The 24,579-nt window shown below is 42.0% G+C and overlaps 1 protein-coding gene across 1 annotated transcript in view; it reads left to right on the plus strand.

The window, feature by feature from the left end:
• Window positions 1–24,579, plus strand: part of Snx25 (sorting nexin 25) — a 116,834-nt gene that overhangs the window by 50,768 nt on the left and 41,487 nt on the right. The window contains exon 6 of the mRNA XM_021169438.3: window positions 22,685–22,755. Within this exon, the coding sequence (XP_021025097.2) occupies window positions 22,685–22,755 (71 nt within the window). The remainder of the gene's footprint in view (window positions 1–22,684; window positions 22,756–24,579) is intronic.

The following is a 24,579-nucleotide window of genomic DNA, read 5'->3' on the forward strand; positions in this document are numbered from 1 at the left end:
ATCCATAGAGGTCCCCAGCCTTGTCCAATGTTTGGCTGTAGGTATCTGCATCTGTCTCAGTCAGCTGCTGGGTAGAGCCTCTCAGAGGACTGCTATGCTAGGCTCTTGTCTGCAAGTACAACATAGCATCATTAATAATGTGAGGGATTGGTGCCTGCCCATGGGATGGGTCTCAAGTCAGGCTGGTCCCTGGTCAGCCATTCTTTTTTTTTTTTTTTTGATTTTTAATATTTTTATTACATATTTTCCTCAATTACATTTCCAATGCTATCCCAAAAGTCCCCCATAGCGCCCCCCACTTCCCTACCTACCCATTCCCATTCTTTTGGCCCTGGCATTCCCCTATATTGGGGCATATAAAGTTTGCAAGTCCAATGGGCCTCTCTTTCCATTGATGGCCGACTAGGCCATCTTTCGATACATATGCAGCTAGAGACAAGAGCTCCAGGGTTCTGGTTAGTACATCATGTTGTTCCAACAATAGGGTTGCAGATCCCTTTAGCTCCTTGGGTACTTTCTCTAGCTTCTCCATTGGGAGCCCTGTGATACATCCAATAGCTGACTGTGAACATCCACTCCTGTGTTTGCTAGGCCCCGGCATCGTCTCACAAGAGACAGCTATATTTGGGTCCTTTCAGCAATATCTTGCTAGTGTATGCAATGGTGTCAGCGTTTAGAAGCTGATTATGGGATGGATCCCTGGATACGGCAGTCTCTAAATGGTATAGTGACAGACAAATAGACCAATGGAATAGAATTGAAGACCCAGAAATGAACCCACACACCTACGGTCACTTGATCTTCGACAAGGGAGCTAAAAACATCCAGTGGAAGAAAGACAGCATTTTCAACAAATGGTGCTGGCACAACTGGTTGTTAACATGTAGAAGAATGCGAATCGATCCATTCCTATCTCCTTGTACTAAGGTCAAGTCTAAGTGGATCAAGGAACTTCACATAAAACCAGAGACACTGAAACTTATAGAGGAGAAAGTGGGGAAAAGCCTTGAAGATATGGGCACAGGGGAAAAATTCCTGAATAGAACAGTAATGGCTTGTGCTGTAAGATCGAGAATTGACAAGTGGGACCTCATGAAACTACAAAGCTTCTGCAAGGCTAAAGACACCATCAATAAGACAAAAAAACCACCAACAGATTGGGAAAGGATCTTCACCTATCCTAAATCAGACAAGGGACTAATATCCAATATATATAAAGAACTCAAGAAGGTGGATTCCAGAAAGTCAAATAACCCCATTAAAAAATGGGGCTCAGAACTGAACAAAGAATTCTCACCTGAGGAATACCGAATGGCAGAGAAGCACCTGAAAAAATGTTCAACATCCTTAATCATCAGGGAAATGCAAATCAAAACAACCCTGAGATTCCACCTCACACCAGTCAGAATGGCTAAGATCAAAAATTCAGGTGACAGCAGATGCTGGCGAGGATGTGGAGAAAGAGGAACACTTCTCCATTGTTGGTGGGATTGCAAGCTTGTACAACCACTCTGGAAATCAGTCTGGCGGTTCCTCAGAAAATTGGACATAGTACTACCGGAGGATCCAGCAATACCTCTCCTGGGCATATATCCAGAAGATGTCCCAACCGGTAAAAAGGACATATGCTCCACTATGTTCATAGCAGCCCTATTTATAATAGCCAGAAGCTGGAAAGAACCCAGATGTCCCTCAACAGAGGAATGGATACAGAAATTATGGTACATTTACACAATGGAGTACTACTCAGCTATTAAAAAGAATGAATTTATGAAATTCCTAGCCAAATGGATGGACCTGGAGGGCATCATCTTGAGTGAAGTAACACAATCACAAAAGAACTCACACAATATGTATTCACTGATAAGTGGATATTAGCCCAAAACTTAGGATACCCAAGATATAAGATACAATTTGCTAAACGCATGAAACTCAAGAAGAATGAAGACCAAAGTGTGGACACTGTGCACCTTCTTAGAATTGGGAACAAAACACCCAGGGAAGGAGTTACAGAGACAAAGTTCGTAGCTGTGATGAAAGGATGGACCATTTAGAGACTGCTGTATCCAGGGATCCATCCCATAATCAGCTTCTAAACGCTGACACCATTGCATACACTAGCAAGATTTTGCTGAAAGGACCCAAATATAGCTGTCTCTTGTGAGACGATGCCGGGGCCTAGCAAACACAGGAGTGGATGTTCACAGTCAGCTATTGGATGTATCACAGGGCTCCCAATGGAGAAGCTAGAGAAAGTACCCAAGGAGCTAAAGGGATCTGCAACCCTATTGTTGGAACAACATGATGTACCAACCAGAACCCCAGAGCTCTTGTCTCTAGCTGCATATGTATCGAAAGATGGCCTAGTCGGCCATCAATGGAAAGAGAGGCCCATTGGACTTGCAAACTTTATATGCCCCAATATAGGGGAATGCCAGGGCCAAAAGAATGGGAATGGGTGGGTAGGGAAGTGGGGGGCGCTATGGGGGACTTTTGGGATAGCATTGGAAATGTAATTGAGGAAAATATGTAATAAAAATATAAAAAATTAAAAAAAATGGGGCTCAGAACTGAACAAAGAATTCTCACCTGAGGAATACCGAATGGCAGAGAAACACCTGAAAAAATGTTCAACATCCTTAATCATCAGGGAAATGCAAATCAAAACAACCCTGAGATTCCACCTCACACCAGTCAGAATGGCTAAGATCAAAAATTCAGGTGACAGCAGATGCTGGTGAGGATGTGGAGAAAGAGGAACACTCCTCCATTGTTGGTGGGATTGCAAGCTTGTACAACCACTCTGGAAATCAGTCTGGCGGTTCCTCAGAAAATTGGACATAGTACTACCGGAGGATCCAGCAATACCTCTCCTGGGCATATATCCAGAAGATGTCCCAACCGGTAAAAAGGACACATGCTCCACTATGTTCATAGCAGCCCTATTTATAATAGCCAGAAGCTGGAAAGAACCCAGATGTCCCTCAACAGAGGAATGGATACAGAAATTATGGTACATTTACACAATGGAGTACTACTCAGCTATTAAAAAGAATGAATTTATGAAATTCCTAGCCAAATGGATGGACCTGGAGGGCATCATCTTGAGTGAAGTAACACAATCACAAAAGAACTCACACAATATGTATACACTGATAAGTGGATATTAGCCCAAAACTTAGGATACCCAAGATATAAGATACAATTTGCTAAACGCATGAAACTCAAGAAGAATGAAGACCAAAGTGTGGACACTGTGCACCTTCTTAGAATTGGGAACAAAACACCCAGGGAAGGAGTTACAGAGACAAAGTTCGTACCTGGTCAGCCATTCTTTCAGTCTCTGCTCTATCTTTGTCCCTACATTTCTTTTATACAGGAACAATTTGGGGTCAAAAGTTTTCTAGGTAGGTTGGTGTCCCCATTCCTCCACTGGGGTTCCTGTCTGGCTACTGGAGGTGGTCTCTTTAGGTTCCATATCCCTACTATTGTATATTTATTCTAAGGTTACCGTCATTGACGCCAGAGAGCCTCCCTCCTCCTAGGTCTCTGGGACTTCCTAGAGGTGCCCCCCCAGGCCCCTAGCAGCTGCATACTCCCATTCATTCTCCTGCCCCTTAGTCCTCTGTCCTGTCTCTCTGCATGCCTGCTCCTGCTCCTGCTCCTACCATTCCCTTCACCCTCTCATCTCCCAGGTATATTTTGTTCCCCTTTCTCAGTGGGATTCAAGCATCCTCACTTGGGCCTTCCTTCTTGTTTAACTTCTTTGGGTCTGTGAGGTGTATATTGTGAACTTTTTAACTAATATCCACTTATCAGTGAGTACATACCATGTATGTTCTTTAGGGTCTGGGTTACCTAACTCAGGATGATATTTTTTAGTTCTATCCATTTGCCTGCAAAATTCATAATGTTGTTGATTTTAATAGCTAAATAGTATTCTATCATGTAAATGTACCATAGTTTCTGTATCCATTCTTCAGTTGAGGGACATCTGGGTTTCTTCTACTTTCTGGCTATTATAAATAAAGCTGCTATGGACATAGTGGAGCACATATCCTTGGGTATGGTAGATCATCTTTTTGGTATATGTCCAGGAGTGGTAAAGGTGGATCTTCAGGCAGAACTATTTTCAATTTTCTGAGAAACCACCACATTGATTTCCAGAGTGGTTGTACAAGTGTGCAGTTTCACCGGTGATAGAGGAATGTTCCCCTTTCTTCACATCCTCACCAGCATGTGCTGTTGCTTGAGGGTTTGATCTTAGTCATTCTGATTGGTGTGAGGTGGAATCTCAGGGTCTTTTGGTTTGCGTTTCCCTGATGACTAAGGATGTTGAACTTTTCTCTAAGTGCTTCTTAGCAATTTGAGAATTCTCTTTTTAGCTCTGTACTCAATTTTTTGATTGGGTTATTTGGTTTTTTGGAGCTTGTTGAGTTCTTTATATAATTTTGGATATTAGCCCTCTGTCATATGTTGAGTTAGTAAAGATCTTTCCCAATCTGTAGGCTGCCATTTTGTCCTATTGATGGCATCCTTTACCTTATAGAAGTTTTTCAGCTTTATGTGGTCCCATTTATTAATTCTTGACCTTAGTGTCTGAGTCATTGGTATTCTGTTCAGGAAATTTTCTCCTGTACCAATGTGTTCACTGTTATTTCCTACTTTCTCCTCTAATAGACTGTGTCTGGTTTTACATTGAGATCTTTGATTCATTTGGACTTGAGTTTTGTGCAAGGTGATAAATATGGCTCTATTTGCATTCTTCTACATAAAGACATCCAGGTAGACCAGCACCATTTATTGAAGATGCTCTTCCTGTTCTATTGTGTGCTTTTGGCTTCTTTGTCAAAAGTCAAGTGTCCGTAGGTATGTGGGTTTATTTCTGGGTCTTTGATTCATTGATCCACTTGTCTGTTCCTATACCAATACCATGTAATTTTCATTACTATTGATCTGTAGTATGGCTTTAGGTCAGGGTTGGTGATACCTCCATAAGTTCTTTTACTCTTCAGGATTGTTTTGTCTATGCTACATTTTTTTGTTTTTCCATATGAAGTTAAGAATTGTTTTTTCAGTGCATACTGAAAGGAGCCTGATATAGCTGTCTCCTGAGAGGCCCTGCCGGAGCCTTACAAAAGCATCCAGAGATGGATGTTTGCAGCCAACCATTAGACTGAGTGCAGGGTCCCCAATAGAGGAGTTAGAGAAAGGACTGAAGGAGTTGAAGGGGTTTGCAACCCCATAGGAAGACTGTCCCAGAACTCCTAGGGACTAAGCCATCAACAAAGGCTCCAGTTGCATATGTAGTAGAGGATGGCCTTGTCATGCATCAATGGGAGGAGAGGTCTTTGGTCCTATGAAGGCTTGATAGATGTCCCAGTGTAGGGGAATCAATGATGGGGAGGTAGGAGTGTGTAGGTGGCTGGAGGAACACCCTCATAGAAGCAGGGAGAGGGAGGATGTGGTAGGGTGTTTCCAGGAAGGAGGGAAACCAGGAAAGGGGATAACATTTGGGATGTAAATAAAGAAACTATCCAATTAAAAAAAAAAAGAATTGTTCTTTCAAGATTCATGAAGACTTGGGTTGGAATTTTGATGGCGATTGCACCGAATCTGTAGATTGCTTTTGGTAAGATGAACATTTTCATTATATTAATCCTATTGTTTCATGAGCATGGGAGATCTTTCCATCTGATAACTTCCTCAGTTTCCTTCTTCATGGACTTGAGTTCCAGTCACACAGTTCTTTCACTTGCTTAGTTAGAGTTACAGCAAAGTATTTTATATTATTTGTGGCTATTCTGAGTGGTACTGTTTCCCTAACTTCTTTCTCAGCCCATTTATTGCTTGTGTAGAGAAGAGCTACTGATTTCTTTGAGTTAATTTTGTATCCAGCCACTTTGCTGAAAGTGTTTATTAACTGTAGGAGTTCTCTGGTAGAATTTTTGGGGTCACTTATGTATAGAGATGCCTGCCTTTAAAGTTACAGGAAGCTTACAGAACACCAAACAGACTACATCAAGAAAGACAACTCTTCTGTTAGATACTAATAAAACAGTAAATATGCAGGAAAAAGGAAGACTTGAAAAAGCAGCAAAGGGAAAAGGCCAAGTAACATATAAAGGCAGATATCTCAGATTTATACCCGATTTCTTATCTGTGACTCTAAAAGCTAGAAGGGCCTGGGCAGACCCTAAGAGACCATAGATGTCAGCCCAGACTACTATGGTCAGCAAAGCTTTCAATCACCGTCAATGGAGAAACCAAGATAGTCCATGAAAAAACAAATTCAAACAACACATTTCTGTTAGCCCCAGCCCTACAGAGGCTACCAGAAGGAAAACACCAACCCAATGAGGCTAAGTATTCTCAAGAAACAAGAAAGAAATAATTTCACACCATTAAAATCAACAGAAGAGACACGCGCACACACACACATACACACACACACTCACATACACACACACTCACATACACACACACACACACACACACACGCACTCTCTCTCTCTCTCTCACACACACACACACACACACACACACTCAACCAGTACCAACTTCAAAATAAAGGAAGTCAAAATGATTAGTAGTTAATATCTCTCAACATCAATACACTGAATTCCCCATTAAAAAGACACAGGCTAACAGAATGGATACATAAACAGAACCCATCATTCTACTGTCTACAAAAAACATATTTCAGCAACAAAGATAGTAATTATCTCAGTATAAAGGGCTGGAAAAGGAAATGGACCTAGAAACAAGCTGGAGTAGCCATTATGATATCCAATAAAATGTACTTACAACCAAAAGTAATCAGACAATACAGGGAAGGACAATTCATACTCATGAAAGGAAAAATCCACCAAGAGGACATCTCAATTCTGAGCATCTGTGCCCCAAATGCAGGAGCACTCCCATTTGTAAAAGAAACATAACTAAAGCGTAATTCACACATCAAACCCCACACATTAATAGTGGGAGACCTCAATACCCCACCCTTACCAATGGGCAGGTCATTGATACAGAAACTAAACAGAGACATAATAACACTAACAGAGGTTATGATTCAAATGGACCTAACAGATATCTAAAAACCTTTCACCCAAACACAAAAGAATACACGTTCTTCTCAGCACCTCATAGAACCTTCTCCAAAATTGGCCACATAACTGGTCACAATGCAAACTTCAACAGATACGAGAAGATTGAAATAACCCCATATATCTTACCAGGTTACCATGGATTAAAGCTAGACTTCAACAACAGAAACAATAGAAAGCTTGTAAACTCATGGACACTGAATCACTCCCTACTCAATGGTCACTGGTTCAGTGAAGAAAAAAAGAAATTAAAGACATTCTAGGACTCAATGAAAATGAAGGTATAACATACCCAAACTTATGGAACACCGTGAAAACAGTGCTAAGAGGAAAGTTCATAGTACTAAGTGCTGTCATAAAGAAATTGGAGAGTTTCATACTAATGAATTAAAGGTACATCTGAAGGCACTAGAAAAAGGAAAAAAAAAAGCAAACACAGGAGGAGTAGACTGCAAGAAATAATGAAACTGGGGGCTGAAATGAATCATTTAGAAACAAAGAGGACAATACAAAGAATCAGCAAAACCAAGAGCTGGTTCTTTGAGAAAAGCAATAAGCTAGACAAAGCCTTAGGGAAACTAACTGAAAGGCAAAAAGACCACACCAAAATTAACAGAATCCAAAATTAAAAGGGAGATATAACAACAGGCACCAAGGAAATTTAAGGAATCATTGGGTCTTACTTCAAAAGCCTGTATTCTACAAAATTGGAAAATCTAAATGAGATGTTTGGTTCCTAGACAGATACCAATTGCCAAAGCTAAATCACAATTAGGTAAACTATCTGAATAGACATGTAACCCCTAAGGAAATAAAAGCAATCATTAAAAGTCTGCCCCCTCCCCCCAAATATCCCTGGGCCAGATGGTTTTAGTGGAGAATTATACCAGACCTGAAAAGAGCTCATGCTAGTACTCCTCAAATTATTCTACAAAACAGAAATAGAAGGGAATACTGCCAAACCCATTCTATGAGGCCACAGTCACCATGATACCTAAACTTCAGAGATTCATCAAAGAAAGAGAATTTCGGGGGGCTGGAGAGACTGCTCTTCCAGAGGTTCAATTCAATTCAACCACATGGTGGCTCACAACCATCTTTAATGGGATCCAATGCCCTCTTCTGGTATGTCTAAAGACAGCTACAGTATACTGTCTTAATAAATAAAGATATCGAGAGAGAGAATCAGATCTTAAAGAAAAAAAGAATTTCAGACCAACTTCCTTTATGAACATTGATCCAGAAATAATAAAATACTTGCAAAAAGAATCCAAGAAGACATCGTCCACCATGAATAAATAGACTGCATTCCAGGGATGAAGGGCTTAGTTCAGCATACAAAAGAATCCATCAACGTAATCTACCATATAAACAAACTGAGAGGGAAAAAAACCCACATGATCATCTCACGAGATGCTGAAAAAGTGTTTGATAAAATCCAACAGGCCTTCACATTAAAAGTGTTGGAGAGAGCAGGGATACAAGGGGCATACCTAAACACAATAAAGGCTATATACCGCAAGCCGATAGCCAACACCAAATTAAATGGAGAGAAACTTAAAGAAATTTCAGTACAATCACGGACAAGAGAAGGATGTCCACTCTCCCCATATCTATTCAGTATAGTGCTTGAAGTCCTATCTAGAACAGTAAGACAACTAAAGTGATCAAGGGAATACAAACTGGAAAGGAGGAAGTCAAAGTGTTGCTATTGGCAGATGATATGACATTATACATAAGTGACCTCCAAGAGTCTACCACAGATGATAACCTTGGGGGCAGATCATAGTGATACACAAAGGGCTAGGGAAAGGTTCCGTGAGTGAGAATAGTCTTCACATGTGGGAATCACAGGTTGGACCTGGGTGGCCATGGCAGCTGAGCTGAAGTCTCCAGTGGCAGCATGCAGAGAGCAGAGACTGGGAATTGTTAAGCAAGCAGGACAGTCAGGTTAGCCACAATGATGAGCCTCGGGGTTAGGGAGAGACCCCACCTCAGTGTATAACATGGGGAGCAATTGAGAAAAATCCTGACATTAACCTTGGGCCTCCACTTGAAGACATGTACATGTATGCTCCCATATGTATGAACACGTATATAGACAAACATATACCTAACACACACATATTAAAGATATATGCATGAAAATGTCACAGAGAAAACTATTTTGAATGATAATAAAAAATTAATTAAAATCGTTTTGTTTTTTTTTCTTTTTCTTTTTTTTTCTTTTTTTTCAATTTTTCTTAGATATTTTCTTCATTTACATTTCAAATGCTATCCTGAAAGTCCCCTATACCCTCTCCCGACCCTGCTCCCCTACCCACCCACTCCCAGTTTGTATTTTTTTTTTTCTTGAAGACTGGTATATCCACTGTGGGGGCACGGGAATCCAGAATAGTTTCTAGTCTCTTCAGCAAGCTTGGCAAAGAATGATGGGAGAAAACACCGTTGCAGGCATTTTCCTTAATGATAGTTATTTGCATCAAGAGTTACCTTTAGAAAGTCTGGGAAAATACCCAGTATCCCAAGGCACCTTCTGGCACCATGACGTAGCGGTCTGGGCTTTGTTGCACAGAGCTGACAGGCATATCTCAGACAGGACTGATTTCAGTCAGTCCTGTCTGAGATATGCCAGGGTAGCTTCTATCTATGAAGAGTTAAGCTTATCTTAGGAACAGAGCAGTGACTGACCTCTATTCTCTGTGTCTTGTACAACTGATCTGCAAAGACCCCGGATGACTGTCAGAGCAGTGACCTCTCCCTTTGCTTCAAAATGTGCATAATGTTATACACATAATCTTCCTACTTGGTTAGTTACCATTTGATGTAAAAGTTAAGGAACCGGTCTGCTCACCGTTGCCGGCTGTTGATAAGATGCTTGTCTAGTCGCCAGTGCTGGGACTTACTGACCGGCAAACCCTGATGGAGCTGCTCTCTTTGGTCATAATTGCAACCCTTCAGCTGTCTTTCTGGTACATTAGAGCTCTCTGCTGTCTGACTTTATTAGCGTTTAGGCCACTGTATAAAAACTACTCTCATCCAGACTAAAGAACCCTGCCGCAGGCAGGGCATGCACTCTATTTAGGCTCAGCAGCTGATGAAATCGTTTAGTTTTATATATCACATATTAGGGAAATGATGCATATTTTCTAAAGGAAATAAAGTCATTTGATTCTTTTAGGCTGAATGCATTTAAAAGATGAAATAAACCCTTTGAGGATGGTATTTATAGTTTGAGGATTATTTGGTTATTTTCTGTCAGTATATGCTGCTTTCAGGGTGTTATTAGGATATTCCTATGAAGTTATCAGAGCTAGAAACGCTTCTTCCTCCCAGTGCTCTGAACTGGTAACCTCTAGTGCTGGCTGTCTCCCAGACCCGTGTGAGCTTTACTAACCCTCTGTCTGTCCTTAGAGCTGCTTCCTTTCCATGTCCTTGAGTCCTTGAGGGTCCAGGAATCTGAAGTGCTGATACTGTGGTCAGACTGGGCTGAGACTGTGAACTCTTCGTAGTTTTCTAGAAGTGATGATCAGTTCTGCGAATTATAGGAACCAAGTTTGTGAACAGCATCTCAGCCGCAGGATACGAGGAAACAAATGCATTGGTTTCCCACCGCTGCTGTCAGGGGTGAGATGCCACAGTCCAGGAACCAAACTAGAGCTCAGAATAATGCAGGTGTAGTCATTAGCGAACCTCAACAATCAGGACCATACCAGGGAAGCAACTGAATAGTCCTGTATTTTGAAGATAAACTGGAATCCAAGTATACAGTAAGGGAGAAGTGAGAGGTTCTGCCCTTAAAGAACCTTCAGCAAAGGAAAGGGCAGATTGTGCACCTGGGCAGCCCCCAGTGCTCTCTGTATTGGTAATTCTCCAGGGAATTTGTAGAATGTGCTCTAATGAAATATATTTGTTCCTCAACAGAAGAGTGCAGATACCCAGGCTTTATGCCAGGGATTTGTATAGTTGGTTTGACTCTCATCATTGGGGCAGAGCAATACCCGAAATAAGCAATTTAAAGGAGGAAAGATTTGTTTTGCTCCCATTTTAGTCAGTGGTCCTTTGGCTTTGTTGCTTCCAGCCATGCCTGATGCAGCAGAGCATCTGGCCCAGAGCGTGTGGCAGAGCAAAGCTGATTTCATGGCAGACAGCAAACAGTGAGCAGAGGGCAGGGACACGATCTGCTCTTCAGCAACATGACCCTGGTGACCTACTTCTCCAACCAAGTCCCTTCTCCTAGTGACTCACCGCTACATTAGCCCATTGGTGATGCTCCACAGCATCATCATCTGGAGTCCAAGCCACATGAGTCTTGTTGGCTGTTTCCCATTTAACCCATAACGGAGAGGAATGGGACATGAGTATTTTAGAAAGCTCCTCAGTGGCCACAACTCATATTGATAATCTCTTTTTACATAGCATATTTTCCCACATGCTGCCAAATCTGAAGTTTTGGCTAGATGTCATAGTATGTGACTCAGCGTACTCCAACTCTTTGAAAACAGTTTGGGTGTGTGACAGCTCTGTCCAGGTGCATATTTGTCTTAGTTAGGGCCATTGCTCCTGTGATGAAATACCATGACCAAAGCAACTTGGGGAGGAAAGGGTTTAATTGGATTATACTTCCACATCACAATTTGTCATGAATGGAAGTCAGGACAGGAACTCAAGCAGGGCAGGAACCTGGAGGCAGGAGCTGATGCAGAGGTCATGGGGGGGTACTGGTTACTGGCTTGCTCAGCCTGTTTTATAAAATTAATTAATTAATTTACATCCCAAATGCTGCTCCCCCTCCCAGCCCCTCCCTCACAGAGCTATCTCCCCCCTCCCCTTTCCCTTTTCCTCTGAGAGGGCCGCCCCCCCCCCCGGGTATTCCCCAACCCTGGCACATCAAGTCTCTGCCACATTAGGTGCCTCCTTTCCTACTAAAGCCAGACAAGGCAGCCATGAAGACTGAGCTGCCTGTCTGTTACGTAGGTTCCCTGGGGCCATGTTCCAGCTCATGTTCTTTGGTTGGTACCTCAGACTCTGAGAGCTCCCAAGGGTCCAGATTTGTTGTCTGTGCTGGTCTTCTTAGAGTTCCCATTCCCTTCAGGGCCTTTATTCCTTCCCCCAACTCTTCCATAGTTGTCTCCCACCTCTTGTCTAATGTTTGGTTGTGGGTATCTGCATCTGTTTCAGTCCACTGCCGGGTAGAGCCTCTCAGAGGACAGTTATGCTAGGCTCCTGTCTGCAAGCATACCAGAGTATCATTAATAGTGTCAGGGATTGGTGCTTACTCATAGGATGAGCTTTAAGTTGGGCCAGTTATTGGTTGATCCTTCCTTCCTTCTCTTTTTCATCTTTGTCTCTGCATTTTTTTTACAGAGGACAAATTCTGGTTTGAAATTTTTATGCGTGTGTTGGTGTTCCTAATCCTTCCTGGGGGTCCTGCCGCTCATCTTGTTTTTTATAGAACTCAGGATCACTCCCAGGGATGATACCACCTGAAATGAGCAAGGCCCTCCCTCATCAGCCATTAATTAAGAAAATGCCATGCAGGCTTGCCTACAGCCTGATCTTAATGGAGGCATGTTTCTCAATTGAGGCTCCCTCCTCTCTGATGACTCTGGCTTGTGTCAATTTGACAGAAAACCAGTCAGAACAATATTGTCTGGACTTGTCTTCTATTTATCATATTTATTGTGATGGAACACACTGAGAGTTACTAGTTTAACGACATGAATAAGTTATTACTAGATAGGATTAGATTCAACTTGAAATCCAAGAAACCCAACCAAATGATGATGACTTTCAAAGTATAGTGTTGCTTTCCAGCTTTATGGTACACTTGACAGATAACATTTCTGAATGTGAAGGTATACAGTGTAATTAATTAGCATGCTAAGTTATGAAATGAGTGTCACCACAATCTCACTAACATCCATCCCTTCACATTGTTACCATGTGGTTTTTTTTTTTTTTTTTTTTGTGTGTGTGTGTGTGGCAAGAACTCATAGAGTTGAGTCTGTAATACAGTGTTAATGTCACATGTTGTACCTTAGCACTCCACAACTTGCTTACCTAATATAACTGGGTTCTTGCATGATTTGACTGCACCCAGTTCTCCTGCATCCTCATTCCTAAGAGGCATTGCTTTCACCTCTGCTTTTGTGAGTATGGTGTGTGTGTGCACATGTACACACAAATGCATATGTGTTATGGAGGCCAGAGCTTAACTTGGGTGTCTTCTTCTTACCTGAGACAGGGTCTCCCATTGTCTTAATTAAGAGACACAATGACAAAGGCAAGTCTTATAAAAGAGAACATTTAATTGGGTCTGGCTTACAGTTTCAGAGGTTCAGTCTATTATCATCATGGTGGGAAGCTTGGGAGTGTCCAGGCAGACATGGTGCTGGAGAAGGAGCTGAAAGTTCTACATCTTTATCTTCAGACAGCAAGGAGGAGATTATATCTGTATGTAGCTTGAGCACTGGAGACCTCAAAGCTCACCCCCACAATGACACATTTTCTCCAACAAGACTACACCTATTCCAACAAGGCCACAACTCCTAATAATGCTACTCCCTGTGGGCCAAGCATTCAGACAGACATGGGGGCCATACCTATTCTAACTAGCACGGTTATTGGACCTGAAGCTTAGCAGTTGGCTGCACTTGTTGGTGAGCAAGACCCCAGTACCCCCAAGTCCTGCTCCCAAGCCTCTGAGCTTTGTGATAACAAGTACATACTGTCCCATCTGGCTTGTGCTGGAGAACCAAAGTTAGCCCCTTAGGCTTGCAAAACAGACATTTTACCCACAGAGCCATCTTCTAGCCCAACTTTGATTTTACTGTTTCACTTCATAAGGCAGGTCATGCAGTGTTTGTGTTTGCTGTATTTCATTTTAGCACAGTGTCTTCTAAGTTTATCTGTTGTCACCAAGGGCAGTATCTATTTCTTAAAAGTTAAATTGTCTAAGAGGCATTTGGGAATGCTATAGGGCTCCACCTGCCATGCCCCTCAGCCTCATCCCAAGCCAGTGCTTTCCCATATCAGGCGGCTGTCCAGAGTTACAGCCACCACATCCTACTTCCAGGGACAGGTGAAAGGCAAGGATGGAGGGTGGGACATGTTTGCCTAGGGTGTTTCTTAAACTTCTGGAATCTACTATACCACATTTCTGTGTATATTATTTATATTCGGCTAAAGTATCATATGTTGCATAGCCATAGACCCAAATTTTTAAATGGGGGGTGTTATTACTAAGGAATAAAGAATGGATATGGTATAAGCAATTAGCTGTTTGTGCTACCATATTATATGCTGATAATTCAGTGAGACAGAAGAGCTGTTTCTCAGATAGCATTAGAACAATACCACTTTTCAGAACTGGACATTTGCCAAACTTAAAGATATTTCAAACAAATGCTCACAAAGGGAGAAGCTTTGCTGTTTAATCTACCATCTGTCCACTGTCTACCATGCGAGTCAGCACAGTGCTGTGCTCCCTGTAATCATCGTCTTACCTGGTGGGGTAGAACCATGTATATTAGGTAATATTGTTCCCATTCCATGGTATACAGAAGTAAAGTGATCTATCCATCTCAGCCAACATCATGCTGTCAGTAAGTGGTGCTAGGGTCTGCCTGACTTTAAATTCCATATTAAAGCCTGGTGACTTGCTAGCAGGTAGATAGAAAGCATTAGTGACAAGGCTCCCCCATCCTTGGGGTCACTCAGTCTTCCCTGGAGCTGATCCTTTTAGTGGTCCCCTGACCTGCTGTTAGGACGGCAGTAGCTGCCAGAGCATCCTCAGCAGTGAAGTCAGAGAAGCTCATCACTGCCGTGTCATCACTGACTGCCAGTTCAGTAGTCTTTAGGCTTTTGGTTTTCAGGTCCAGACTTATTTCTGGGCTCTTATTTAAAGAGCAAGTGGAGATTGAAGCAGTTTGTATGGAGAACACTTTAGACTGAAATGCTTAAATTTATGGGGATGGAAGATGATCTTAGAGAAGGAAAAACTATTTATCTACTGCATACTGAGATTCAGGTGGTGTTTTTCGTCACTAATGTGCTAGGGCATAATGAATGCTTCACTTCTGAAGTCAGAGTTTATGATAGAATAGAACTGCCATTTTCTCTTTGTATGCTAGGAGAGTGTTCTGTTTTTTATTCTCTAAATTGTTTTTGGTGCTTGTGTTAGGTACTTTTGAATCATGACTAAAGAAAAAATACTTGAGAGAAACAACGTAAGGGAGAAGAGATTTCCTCTGGCTCATTGTTTGAGGGATTGTATGATGTCATCTCCATTTCTGATGTCTGGAGCTTGTGACAGAGCTGTTTACATTTTGGTGAACCAGGGAACAGGGGTACTGGCTGGTTTCAGAGCTGGAGATACAGTTCAGAGACCCACACCTAGTGACCTAATTCTGCAGTCCAGGGTCTCACTTCTAAGGCTCCAACACCTTCAAAATAGTGCCACAGTCTGGGGTCCACCAAGTACTCTGATTGTGAGTCTTTGGGATTCTTTTAGATTTTAACCACAGTTTGGCATTCATATATGAAGATAATGTATTAAATTATTTAAACTACATGCTTTTGTGAAGAACGTAAAGTATTTGAACATACTGTTTTTGAACAATGATTCTCAAAATATAGTGTGACTTTTGAGTGATACAGTAAGATTACTTGTAAAGACACATATAAGAAGAGACTCTGCATAGCTCAAGACAGACCAACAGAGCTTGTTAGAAATTAATAAGCAAACATAATGTGCCAAGCAGAAGACTAGTGTGGGTGGCAGGAAAATGAAAAAACCAGAATGGTGAATTTGTAACAATTTTTAAAAAAAGAATAAATGAGTATAAATTTAGTCTTAAGAAACCACAGGAAGATATGAGATTTCTTAGGAAAATATGCTTTGAAAACCTTTTCATTTTCTATAAAGTAGAAACATATAGTCTTCAGAAACAGTTCCTTCTGTTGGTGTCTTAAACAGTAGAGGATACCAGTGGAAGCCAAGCATGGGGGGAACTGGGGGCAGCCACTAGAAAGTCCCAGGACCCAACAGGGATAGCATTAGCTGAAATACCCAGCAAAGGGGAGGGAGAACCTGTAGAGACTGTATCCAGGGGATAGGCACCACCCCCAGTTGAGGGATGGGGCCACCTACCCATTTCAAAAATTTTAACCCAGAATTGCTTCTGTCTGAAGGAAATGCAGGGGCAAAGAGTAGAACAGAGACTGAAGGAAAGGCCATCCAGAGACTGCCCCACCTAGGGATCCATCCCATCTGCAGACACCAAACCCAGACACTATTGCTGATGCTAAGAAGCTCTTGCTGACAGAAGCCTGGTATAGCTGTCCCCTGAGAGGCTCTACCAGAGCCTGATCAATACAGATGGGGATGCTTGCAGCCAACCATCAGACTGAGCACGGGGTCCCCAATGGAGGAAGGACGTGAAGGGGGTTACAATCCCATAGGAAGAACAACAAAATCAACCAACCAGATGCCCCAGAGCTCCCAGGGACTAAACCACCAAGCGGAGAGTACACATGACGGGACCCATGGCTCCTGCTGCATGTGTAGCAGAGGATGGCCTTAACTGGCATCGGTGGGAGGGGAGGCCCTTGGTCCTGTGAAGGCTTGATGCCCCAGTGTAGGGGAATGCTAGGGAGGTGAGGTGGGAGTGGATGGGTAGTGGGGAAGCACCCACATAGAATCGCAGCGGGGGGTGGGGGGAGATGAACATGATGGGGTTTGAGGAGGGGAAACTGGGAAGGGGTATAACATTTGAAATGTAAATAAATAATCAAATTAAAAACAAATCTTCAAGACTGTGCTACTGCATGCATACTACATAAATGAGCAATGATAACAGTAGTAAGCTTCAGAAACACAGGGAGCACTCGGAGAAACCACATAGACAGCAACAGTCTGGCTTCCTTGAAGGTAGCTGAAGAAGCCATTTTCTCTGTGCACAATAAGTGAAGAAGGGGTAAGCATGTTTTATCTTTTGTAGAGTCACCTTTTGCACAGGATTGAAACCCCCTTTAGCAGAAAACTTGGCTTTCCCTCTAAATTCTAACTTAAAATCTCTTTAGCCTGTGCCCCAGACATGGTGCCCAGTCCCACTGATAGCTGCCTGTGCAGAGAGCTGCAGATCCCGCTATTCTCAGCAGTATTTGAAGACAAAGGAAGTAAAGGGCACAGCATTTCTTTGCTTATAATAATGTTGAATACTAAATATTTGATGACATCAGCTGTTGGCAAGGGTATCATAAGGCAATCCATGTCTGTGGCAGATGTATACATTCTTCTGTAGTGTCATTTTATTAATGTGAAAATGTGCATACTTTTAAATCTAATCACTATGCATAATTTATCCTAAGAGAATAATCATGAGTTTTTGGAAAGATTTTTTTCTGAAAGTCTTGGGTTTTGTTTTGTTTTGTTTTTGTCTTGTAGTTTTATTTTCAATAGAGAAGTTTGAAATAATCAAAACACTTAACAATAGAGGATTAGTATTTTAAAAATTGGTACATCTAATTGTGTATTACTAATGAGACAGAATTGGAATATTTAAATATGGCATCTTCCATGAATATTAACTTCCAGCTGAAGTATACTTGTTCAAGGGAGAAAGGGTTATTGTACATAGTACTTTTATTCATGTGTATTTATGTGTGTGTATACACATGCATGTATATGAATAGATCATAGGTCAGAACACAGTGTTGGACTCCCTTGGAGCTGCAGTTACAGGCCGTTGTAAGCTGCACGACATAGATGCTGGGAACCACATCCAGCTCTTCTGTAAGCACTGCTAATCACTGAGCCATCTCTCTACTCCTAAAAGTAGCCTTAAATTGATTTTTTAAAAAGGACCTCTGAATTCGTATGTCTTATAAAGCCTTATGAAGCCAAGAAAGCACTGAGTATGGAGAAGGTTTGCCAGATGTGGGCTGAGGGAGACAGAGAGCTCTGTGCGCTGTGCGTTTCTCATCTTCTTCAGTGAACACACGTCATTTTAGAGAAAGTAATGACTGGCTCACATTGAGAAAATGAAGTCTGTCCAGCCATTTATCAGACTCTAGAGCCATCTACCAAGATAACAGCAAGCAGAATTTCTCCCCTGCACACACTGTAGCTGCAAAATGTCATTATGATCCCCACTTCTTGAGTTTTCTTAATCACTGAGTGTTTTCCCTCTCGCTCTAAAGTTCAGACTATCAGAAACGTGATTGGAGTTGTTGTATCAGCGGGAAGGCATGCCCTGGCTTTGACTGGGATCTGGGTCAGTTCTATATACAGAAGCACCCTCAATTTATAATTGAGATGTGGAGCTTCAGCGAAGGGGTTTCTGCACATAACAGACTGTATCTGGCTTCCCGTACTGTACAGGACTGAGCTCTTTCCCAGGCTGTCCACAGTGCTCCTGGCGTGCTTTCTCTAGCCTCGTGTGGTCAGAGACCTCAGTGTATAAACCTGATCCTGTTAGACTCAGGGTTAGAGAGTCTGGGGCATCAGAACCAAATACTTTAATTAGGGAGAAGGGTGGGTACATTAAAAATCTTATCTAGCCCTAATCAGAGCACAGCCCCGGGGCTTATAATTAATTACATGCCAAGAAAAAAGGCATCCCCTTCTTCTCATAGACAGAGCCACAATATTGTCTCGGGCTCAAAATGTGCCAATCTTTAGACTTCCATGACAGGACACACAATGCCTAGACACCATTTTTATTTGTTTGTCCCTAACACTCTGAGGAAGTGGAGTCTTTAAACCAGCAGTGTAAAATAGTAAATGACCAGGTTCTGTTATCAGGCAGAAGTGAGCTAAGATTTGAGAGAAGTAAGACATGAGGGAAGGCATGAGGTATGTTACCTCTAATTCAGTAGAGCTTCCTCCTGGGACATTGGCTTCTGGGAGGACACAGAGCAAGAGCCAGGAGAAACTAGTCTAGAGAATGGCACAGAAGTTGTCCTGGCTGGGGTCTGTGTTTCTATTGTGGGCAAAGAGCAGCTGGCCTGGTGGGAGAACAGATCCTGGTCTGCTGGTAGAGGGAATGGCAGCTGGGTGTGGGTTACCTGTGAGGACATCCTGAGAGAGGAAGGGCAGGGTGAAAGTGGAGAGGGAGGGGTTCCATAGAGGTGCTCGGGTGGGTTTGGGTGAGAGAAGAGTGGACGGGTGGGCCAGTGCAGTGACCCAAGGTGAGGAGAAGTGGGGTGACAGCAGAAGGAGTGCTTTTTAAAGATGTGCAGAGGACAAATCAGAGGGGCTCGAGATGGATGCTTACTGACAGACTTGCTTTTTCAGACAGAGCAGGGTTCTCAGACAGGGTGGCACTAGTGCAGAAACAGAGACACAAGCTTAGGGATATCAGGAACAGGGCGAAGCTGAAGAGAGGAGCTGTTTAGAAAAGTTTTCACATGACTCACAGTTGTACCATTTTAATACAGCTGCCCTCCTGTCATTCCAATAGCATTGTAGCAATCAAATTCATTCACACAGTATGAAATCTGCAGTTACAAATACACATATCACCTGCATTTTAAGAATTAAGGTCTTAGCATGGTCAAAAAATAAAATAAATGGTTATCTTCCTTGTATAGAATGTAAAACCAAGTATACAAAAATGAATAAATGTATTATATATTTATTATTCTACTAATAAATAACCAAAATATTTTAAATGAAAAAAAGAATTAAGGTCTTATAGACATTTATTTGCGTGCATTTTTCAATTATAAATTCTGCTGGCTGAATGCTTTTCCTTGAGTCAGGTATATCCCCAGAGTGTCCTGAAGCAGAACCAACCATACTATGTTCATTTGTGTGTGTCTGCAGCATAGGAAAAAGAAATTTTTGTTGACAGCACTTTTGATTATTTCTGTTCTTTTTTGTATAGAACTCCCTACAATAAACACATAAACGATAGTTTAGGGATTTTGTTTTTATTTATTTATTTTTAAGCAGCTTGGGGGATCCAGTTTATTAAATCATTTCCTTACGTTTCCCTTCAGATTAGAAGCACTGTATGGGTGGACACTGAGGTTACTTCAGACATCCGGATCGTAGCATGCGGGGAGGGGTTTGTAGTCACACTCTGGAGTTGAGTGATAAGTCGGTGTGTTCCAGCAGTAAACCTAAAAGCCAGATTAAATGAAGACCATGGTTAGGGAGTGGTAGACAATTCTTAAGCTACTTCCTTAGCCATCTAGCAACTTGGAGAACAAATCACATGAGGAGCCATTTTTGTGCTTTGCTGTTATGTGCAAGTGGCAATTCCACCAGAAAGCTGTTATCTATAATGTTCCTAGGAAGACTTCAACTTGGAAAACATCCTGAATATATATAATCAGCCTAGAGATAGTTTCTATGTGTATGGAGTTCCTAAAGAGCCTTCCAGTTGGGATGACATTGGGCCATGAGACAGGTTCATGCACAGTGACTCATAATTAGTTTTTTTTTATATGTTTTGCCTGCTTCCCCCAACACCAATGTAGGAAACACCTTGAGACAGTCAGTGTGGGACTGATTTGATGGCTTAGGAATGTCACTGAAGACTTAAGCTCCACATCTCTTCTTTAGTATGTGGCTTTATGGTCCCCGAAGGATGGAAGTGCCTCATGTCCCTATGACCAATTGCATACCTGGCTTCACACAGGACTGGAATCTAGAGAGGCATAGATAAAATGTACCCGGAACTTGTCCACTGAGAACTTGCCATGGTGAACGACAGACATCAGTATTTATATTGTGTAACCAAAGAAATAGAAAAGGTGCAAATTAGTGAGGGATCTGTAAAGAGCTTTAATTTTGATGAATGTGTGTGTTTCTTTGATTTTGAAAAGCTGAAGAACATTATATGATTTTTACTCTAAAAGCCAGTCAGTGGTTTGTTGTTTGATATAAAATGGGCCTGTGAGTGTCATACATGTGCTCTGTCACTGAGCACTGTCACCAGTCTTCCTGTCTGTTTTCCATTTTGAGACAGGGTCTCACCAAACTTCCCAGACTGGCCCACTTCTCACCTTGTAGTCCAAACTAGCCTCAAATATGTGACCCTCCCAGATGCTAGGATCTGCACTGCCAGGCTTGGGCAGAGTTAGTGTTTAAAGTAAGAACTAATGCTAAATAGTGTTATTGTGGAAAAATTCTAAACAAAATTGTAAATAGAAGCTATGAAGCTTAAGACAGTTCAGTTTGGTTAAGGAAGTACCTAGTAACCACTGAGTGATTCTCAAAACTGTATTTCTAAGCTAGATGTGGTGGTGCACACCTTTAAGCCTGTCACTCAGGAGGCAGAGGCCAGTAACTCTCTGTGAGTTCAAGGTCAGCCTAGTCTACATAATAAGTTCCAGGACAGACTGGACTACATAGTGAGACCTTGTTAAACAAGAAAGAAGAAAGGAGAAACAAGAAAGAAGATGAAGAAGTAGTAGTAGAAGAAGAACAACAACAACAATAACAACAAAAAATAAAACAACTACAATGACTTTATTTCTAAACCAACAGTGCCAACAAAAAAATAATAAAAACAACAATGACTTTATTTCTAAAACCAAATTAAATATATTCAAAATAACTACAACCATAGGCTTGCACCTGTCACCTAACAAGGGAACATTCTTTATTTTCCCTGTGTGAGGTCCTCTCACTTGTACCCTGTGTTCTAAGCTAATGGCACTTGGCTCTCCCAGCATTAGAAGTGCCAGGCAGCTTCAGGAAAATATCCATGCCAGAGTTCCCCAGCAGATGTCCTACCATTAGAGTTCTGGAAGAGTCTTCTGAGAAGTAATGAAGAAACACAGCAGGACAGTGGCAGTGGGGCTGGAGGATTAGAGCCTCAGTAGGCCACCTGCACTTAAGGAAGCTTCTCCCTCTTGGGAATTCCAGCTCACACTGCAAGTGTGGCTGAAGATATATATGTTTGTGTGTGTGTGTATGTGTATATACACACATATATACATGCATACACACATACATATATATAATGTATTATATAATTAATACTATATTTTATTAATATATTATATAATATATAAAATATATGAATATCATATATCATGTATAATGAAGATATAATTATATATGATTGTATACACACACATACACACAATGGATAGAATATGCGGCTTGTCCATGTGATACAAAAGCTCCATTACAGCTACAGCCCGGATCCTAAAGATTTTAAACTTAATAACTATATGTAACTAGTATCATCTTATTAGAAAATGAAAATTTAAGAAATATAACCAATTGTCTCTAGTTACTGGGGAAGGCTGAATAGAAGAGTTTAACACAACCTTAAAAGTTGTATGTGACCTTGGACTGATTTTTTCAGTCATGGGGCAGTGGTAATGATCTCGGTCAGAATCGAGTGACTCTTCCATTAGGGCCTCAGAGATGATTAGTATGTGGTAAAGTGCCTGATCTTTTATAGGTGTTCTGGCCATTAGGATTGCTTTGGTAAATCCTGGGGCCTCATAGCCCCTGTGCTGTTTGTTTAGCAAAAACAGAGTCTAAAGGTATTGCTGAAAATAGCATTTTCTTCCTATTGAATATTTTCTCTCTCTTTTAAAATCAGGTATCAAATTGTCGTGGAAATCATCCAAGCAACTACAGTCAGCAGCTTCCCGCAGCTGAAGAGGCTCAAGGGTAAGAAACGGCTTGTTTTCTCCCAGTGTGTGTGTGTGAGAGGTCCTCAGTCTGCCCGAGTCAGTTCTTGTCAAGTGTGGAACATTGTGCTGACTTATATCTAAAAACCTTAAATCTATTAAAACGATGGTCTGATACATTGTCTCTCAACCTTCCTAATGCTGCACCCTTAAGTACAGTTCCTCATGTTGTGGTGACCCTCAAACATAAAATTATTTTTGGTACTGCTTCATATATCATTTTGCTACTGTTAATGAATATAAATATCTGATATGCTGGATGCCTGATATAGGGTCATTCAACCCTCAAAGGGATTGAGACCCACAGGTCTAATATCATTAAAGAAAGTAAAATTAATCTTATCCTGACAACTATGTGTACTTTCTTTGTATGTGTGTGTTCATGTGTGTGTGTGTATGTGTATATTCATGTTGAGGTTAGAGGACACATTTGAGCATCAGTAGGTGCTTTCTGCCTTTCAAGTCAGGGTAAGGGTAGATAGGGCTTTTACCTGTCCTGGAACTTACCAAGTATGCTGACTGGTTGGCCAGCATGGCTCCAGGACCCACCTGCCTTTGCTCTGGTAGTGATGGGATTACAAGTCCACACCACCACCCCATTGTGTGTCCAGTGATCCCAGTAGGTTAATGTTTTCTTGGTTCATGTGGTGGTCTTGTTCATCAGGTAAGTGGATTGGTAAGATTTTTCTCTTTTTATACTTGTGTTTTAGGTTTCTGAAAAGCAGATATGTGTGCTCCATCATTTTGCCTGTATGTTTATCTTCAGATGAAGTAGGTTCTCCCCGAGCTTAACCTGGGGAGGGGTGGGTTAGGAGGACGGCTTTCAGCTCCTTATAGCTTGCCTGCTGCGCCCACATTTCCCCCAGTTGTGCACTTGGAGAACATGTTCATACCTACAGCACAGAATTTGCTATACACAGGGAAACCTCATTTTCTTTTTTATTTTCAAAGATTTATTTATTAGTATAAGTTCACTGTAGCTGTCTTCAAACGCACCAGAAGAGGGTATCAGATCTCATTATGGGTGGTTGTGAGCCACCATGTGGTTGCTGGGATTTGAACTCAGTACCTTTGGAAGAGCAGTCGGTGCTCTTACCCACTGAACCATCTCACCAGCCCGGAAACCTCATTTTCATCTGGAAGAATAGACTTCTGAAAACCCCCCAGATCTGCTCAAATCCCTGCCAGGTAGCAGTGTGCTAAAAGAACAAGAAGCTTGGCTTGCAGACTTGGACTTGTTCCCTCCAGTCACTCACAGAATGTAGGAGTGCTGTGTAAAGGAAGCAGGAAAGTGCAGATGAGGAAGTGCACAGGTTCCTGACCTCAGCCCCTAAGGAAGACCACTCATCCATAGTGAAAGTTTTGCTGAGTACCCCTCGGTGATAACAGTTCAGAAGGGAAGCAAGTCTCTCACCGAGCTGGGAAGTCAAACACTAAAAAGCTGCAAATATCCGAAGAGGGGGTACGTGCTTTGGAGAGCAGTGTGTCTGTGTGGAGGATGAGTCACGTGGTAGGAGATCTAGCTAGAGCAGAGGCTGGTTTTATCTTCAGCAGTAGCACGAAAGGCCTCGGTCAACTGTGGGCATTGGCCAGGGACTTGAGAGTGCCCTCTGAACAGAGGACATGAAGCTCGGAGGTCTGTTTGAGGAAGCTGCTGTTGATGGAAAGAGACAGGCTGCAGGGAAACAGCCAGGCATGAGCTTACAAAGGGCTTTGCTGTGCTGGATGGAGAGACTTGGCCTTTACTCTGAACGAGGAGGAAGTCTTGCCTTTAAAACCTGTGATGACGGAACTTGTAAGGAGA

The sequence above is a fragment of the Mus caroli genome, unplaced genomic scaffold (genome assembly GCF_978045245.1).
Source record: "Mus caroli unplaced genomic scaffold, Mus_caroli_1 scaffold_10, whole genome shotgun sequence".
NCBI lineage: Eukaryota > Metazoa > Chordata > Mammalia > Rodentia > Muridae > Mus > Mus caroli.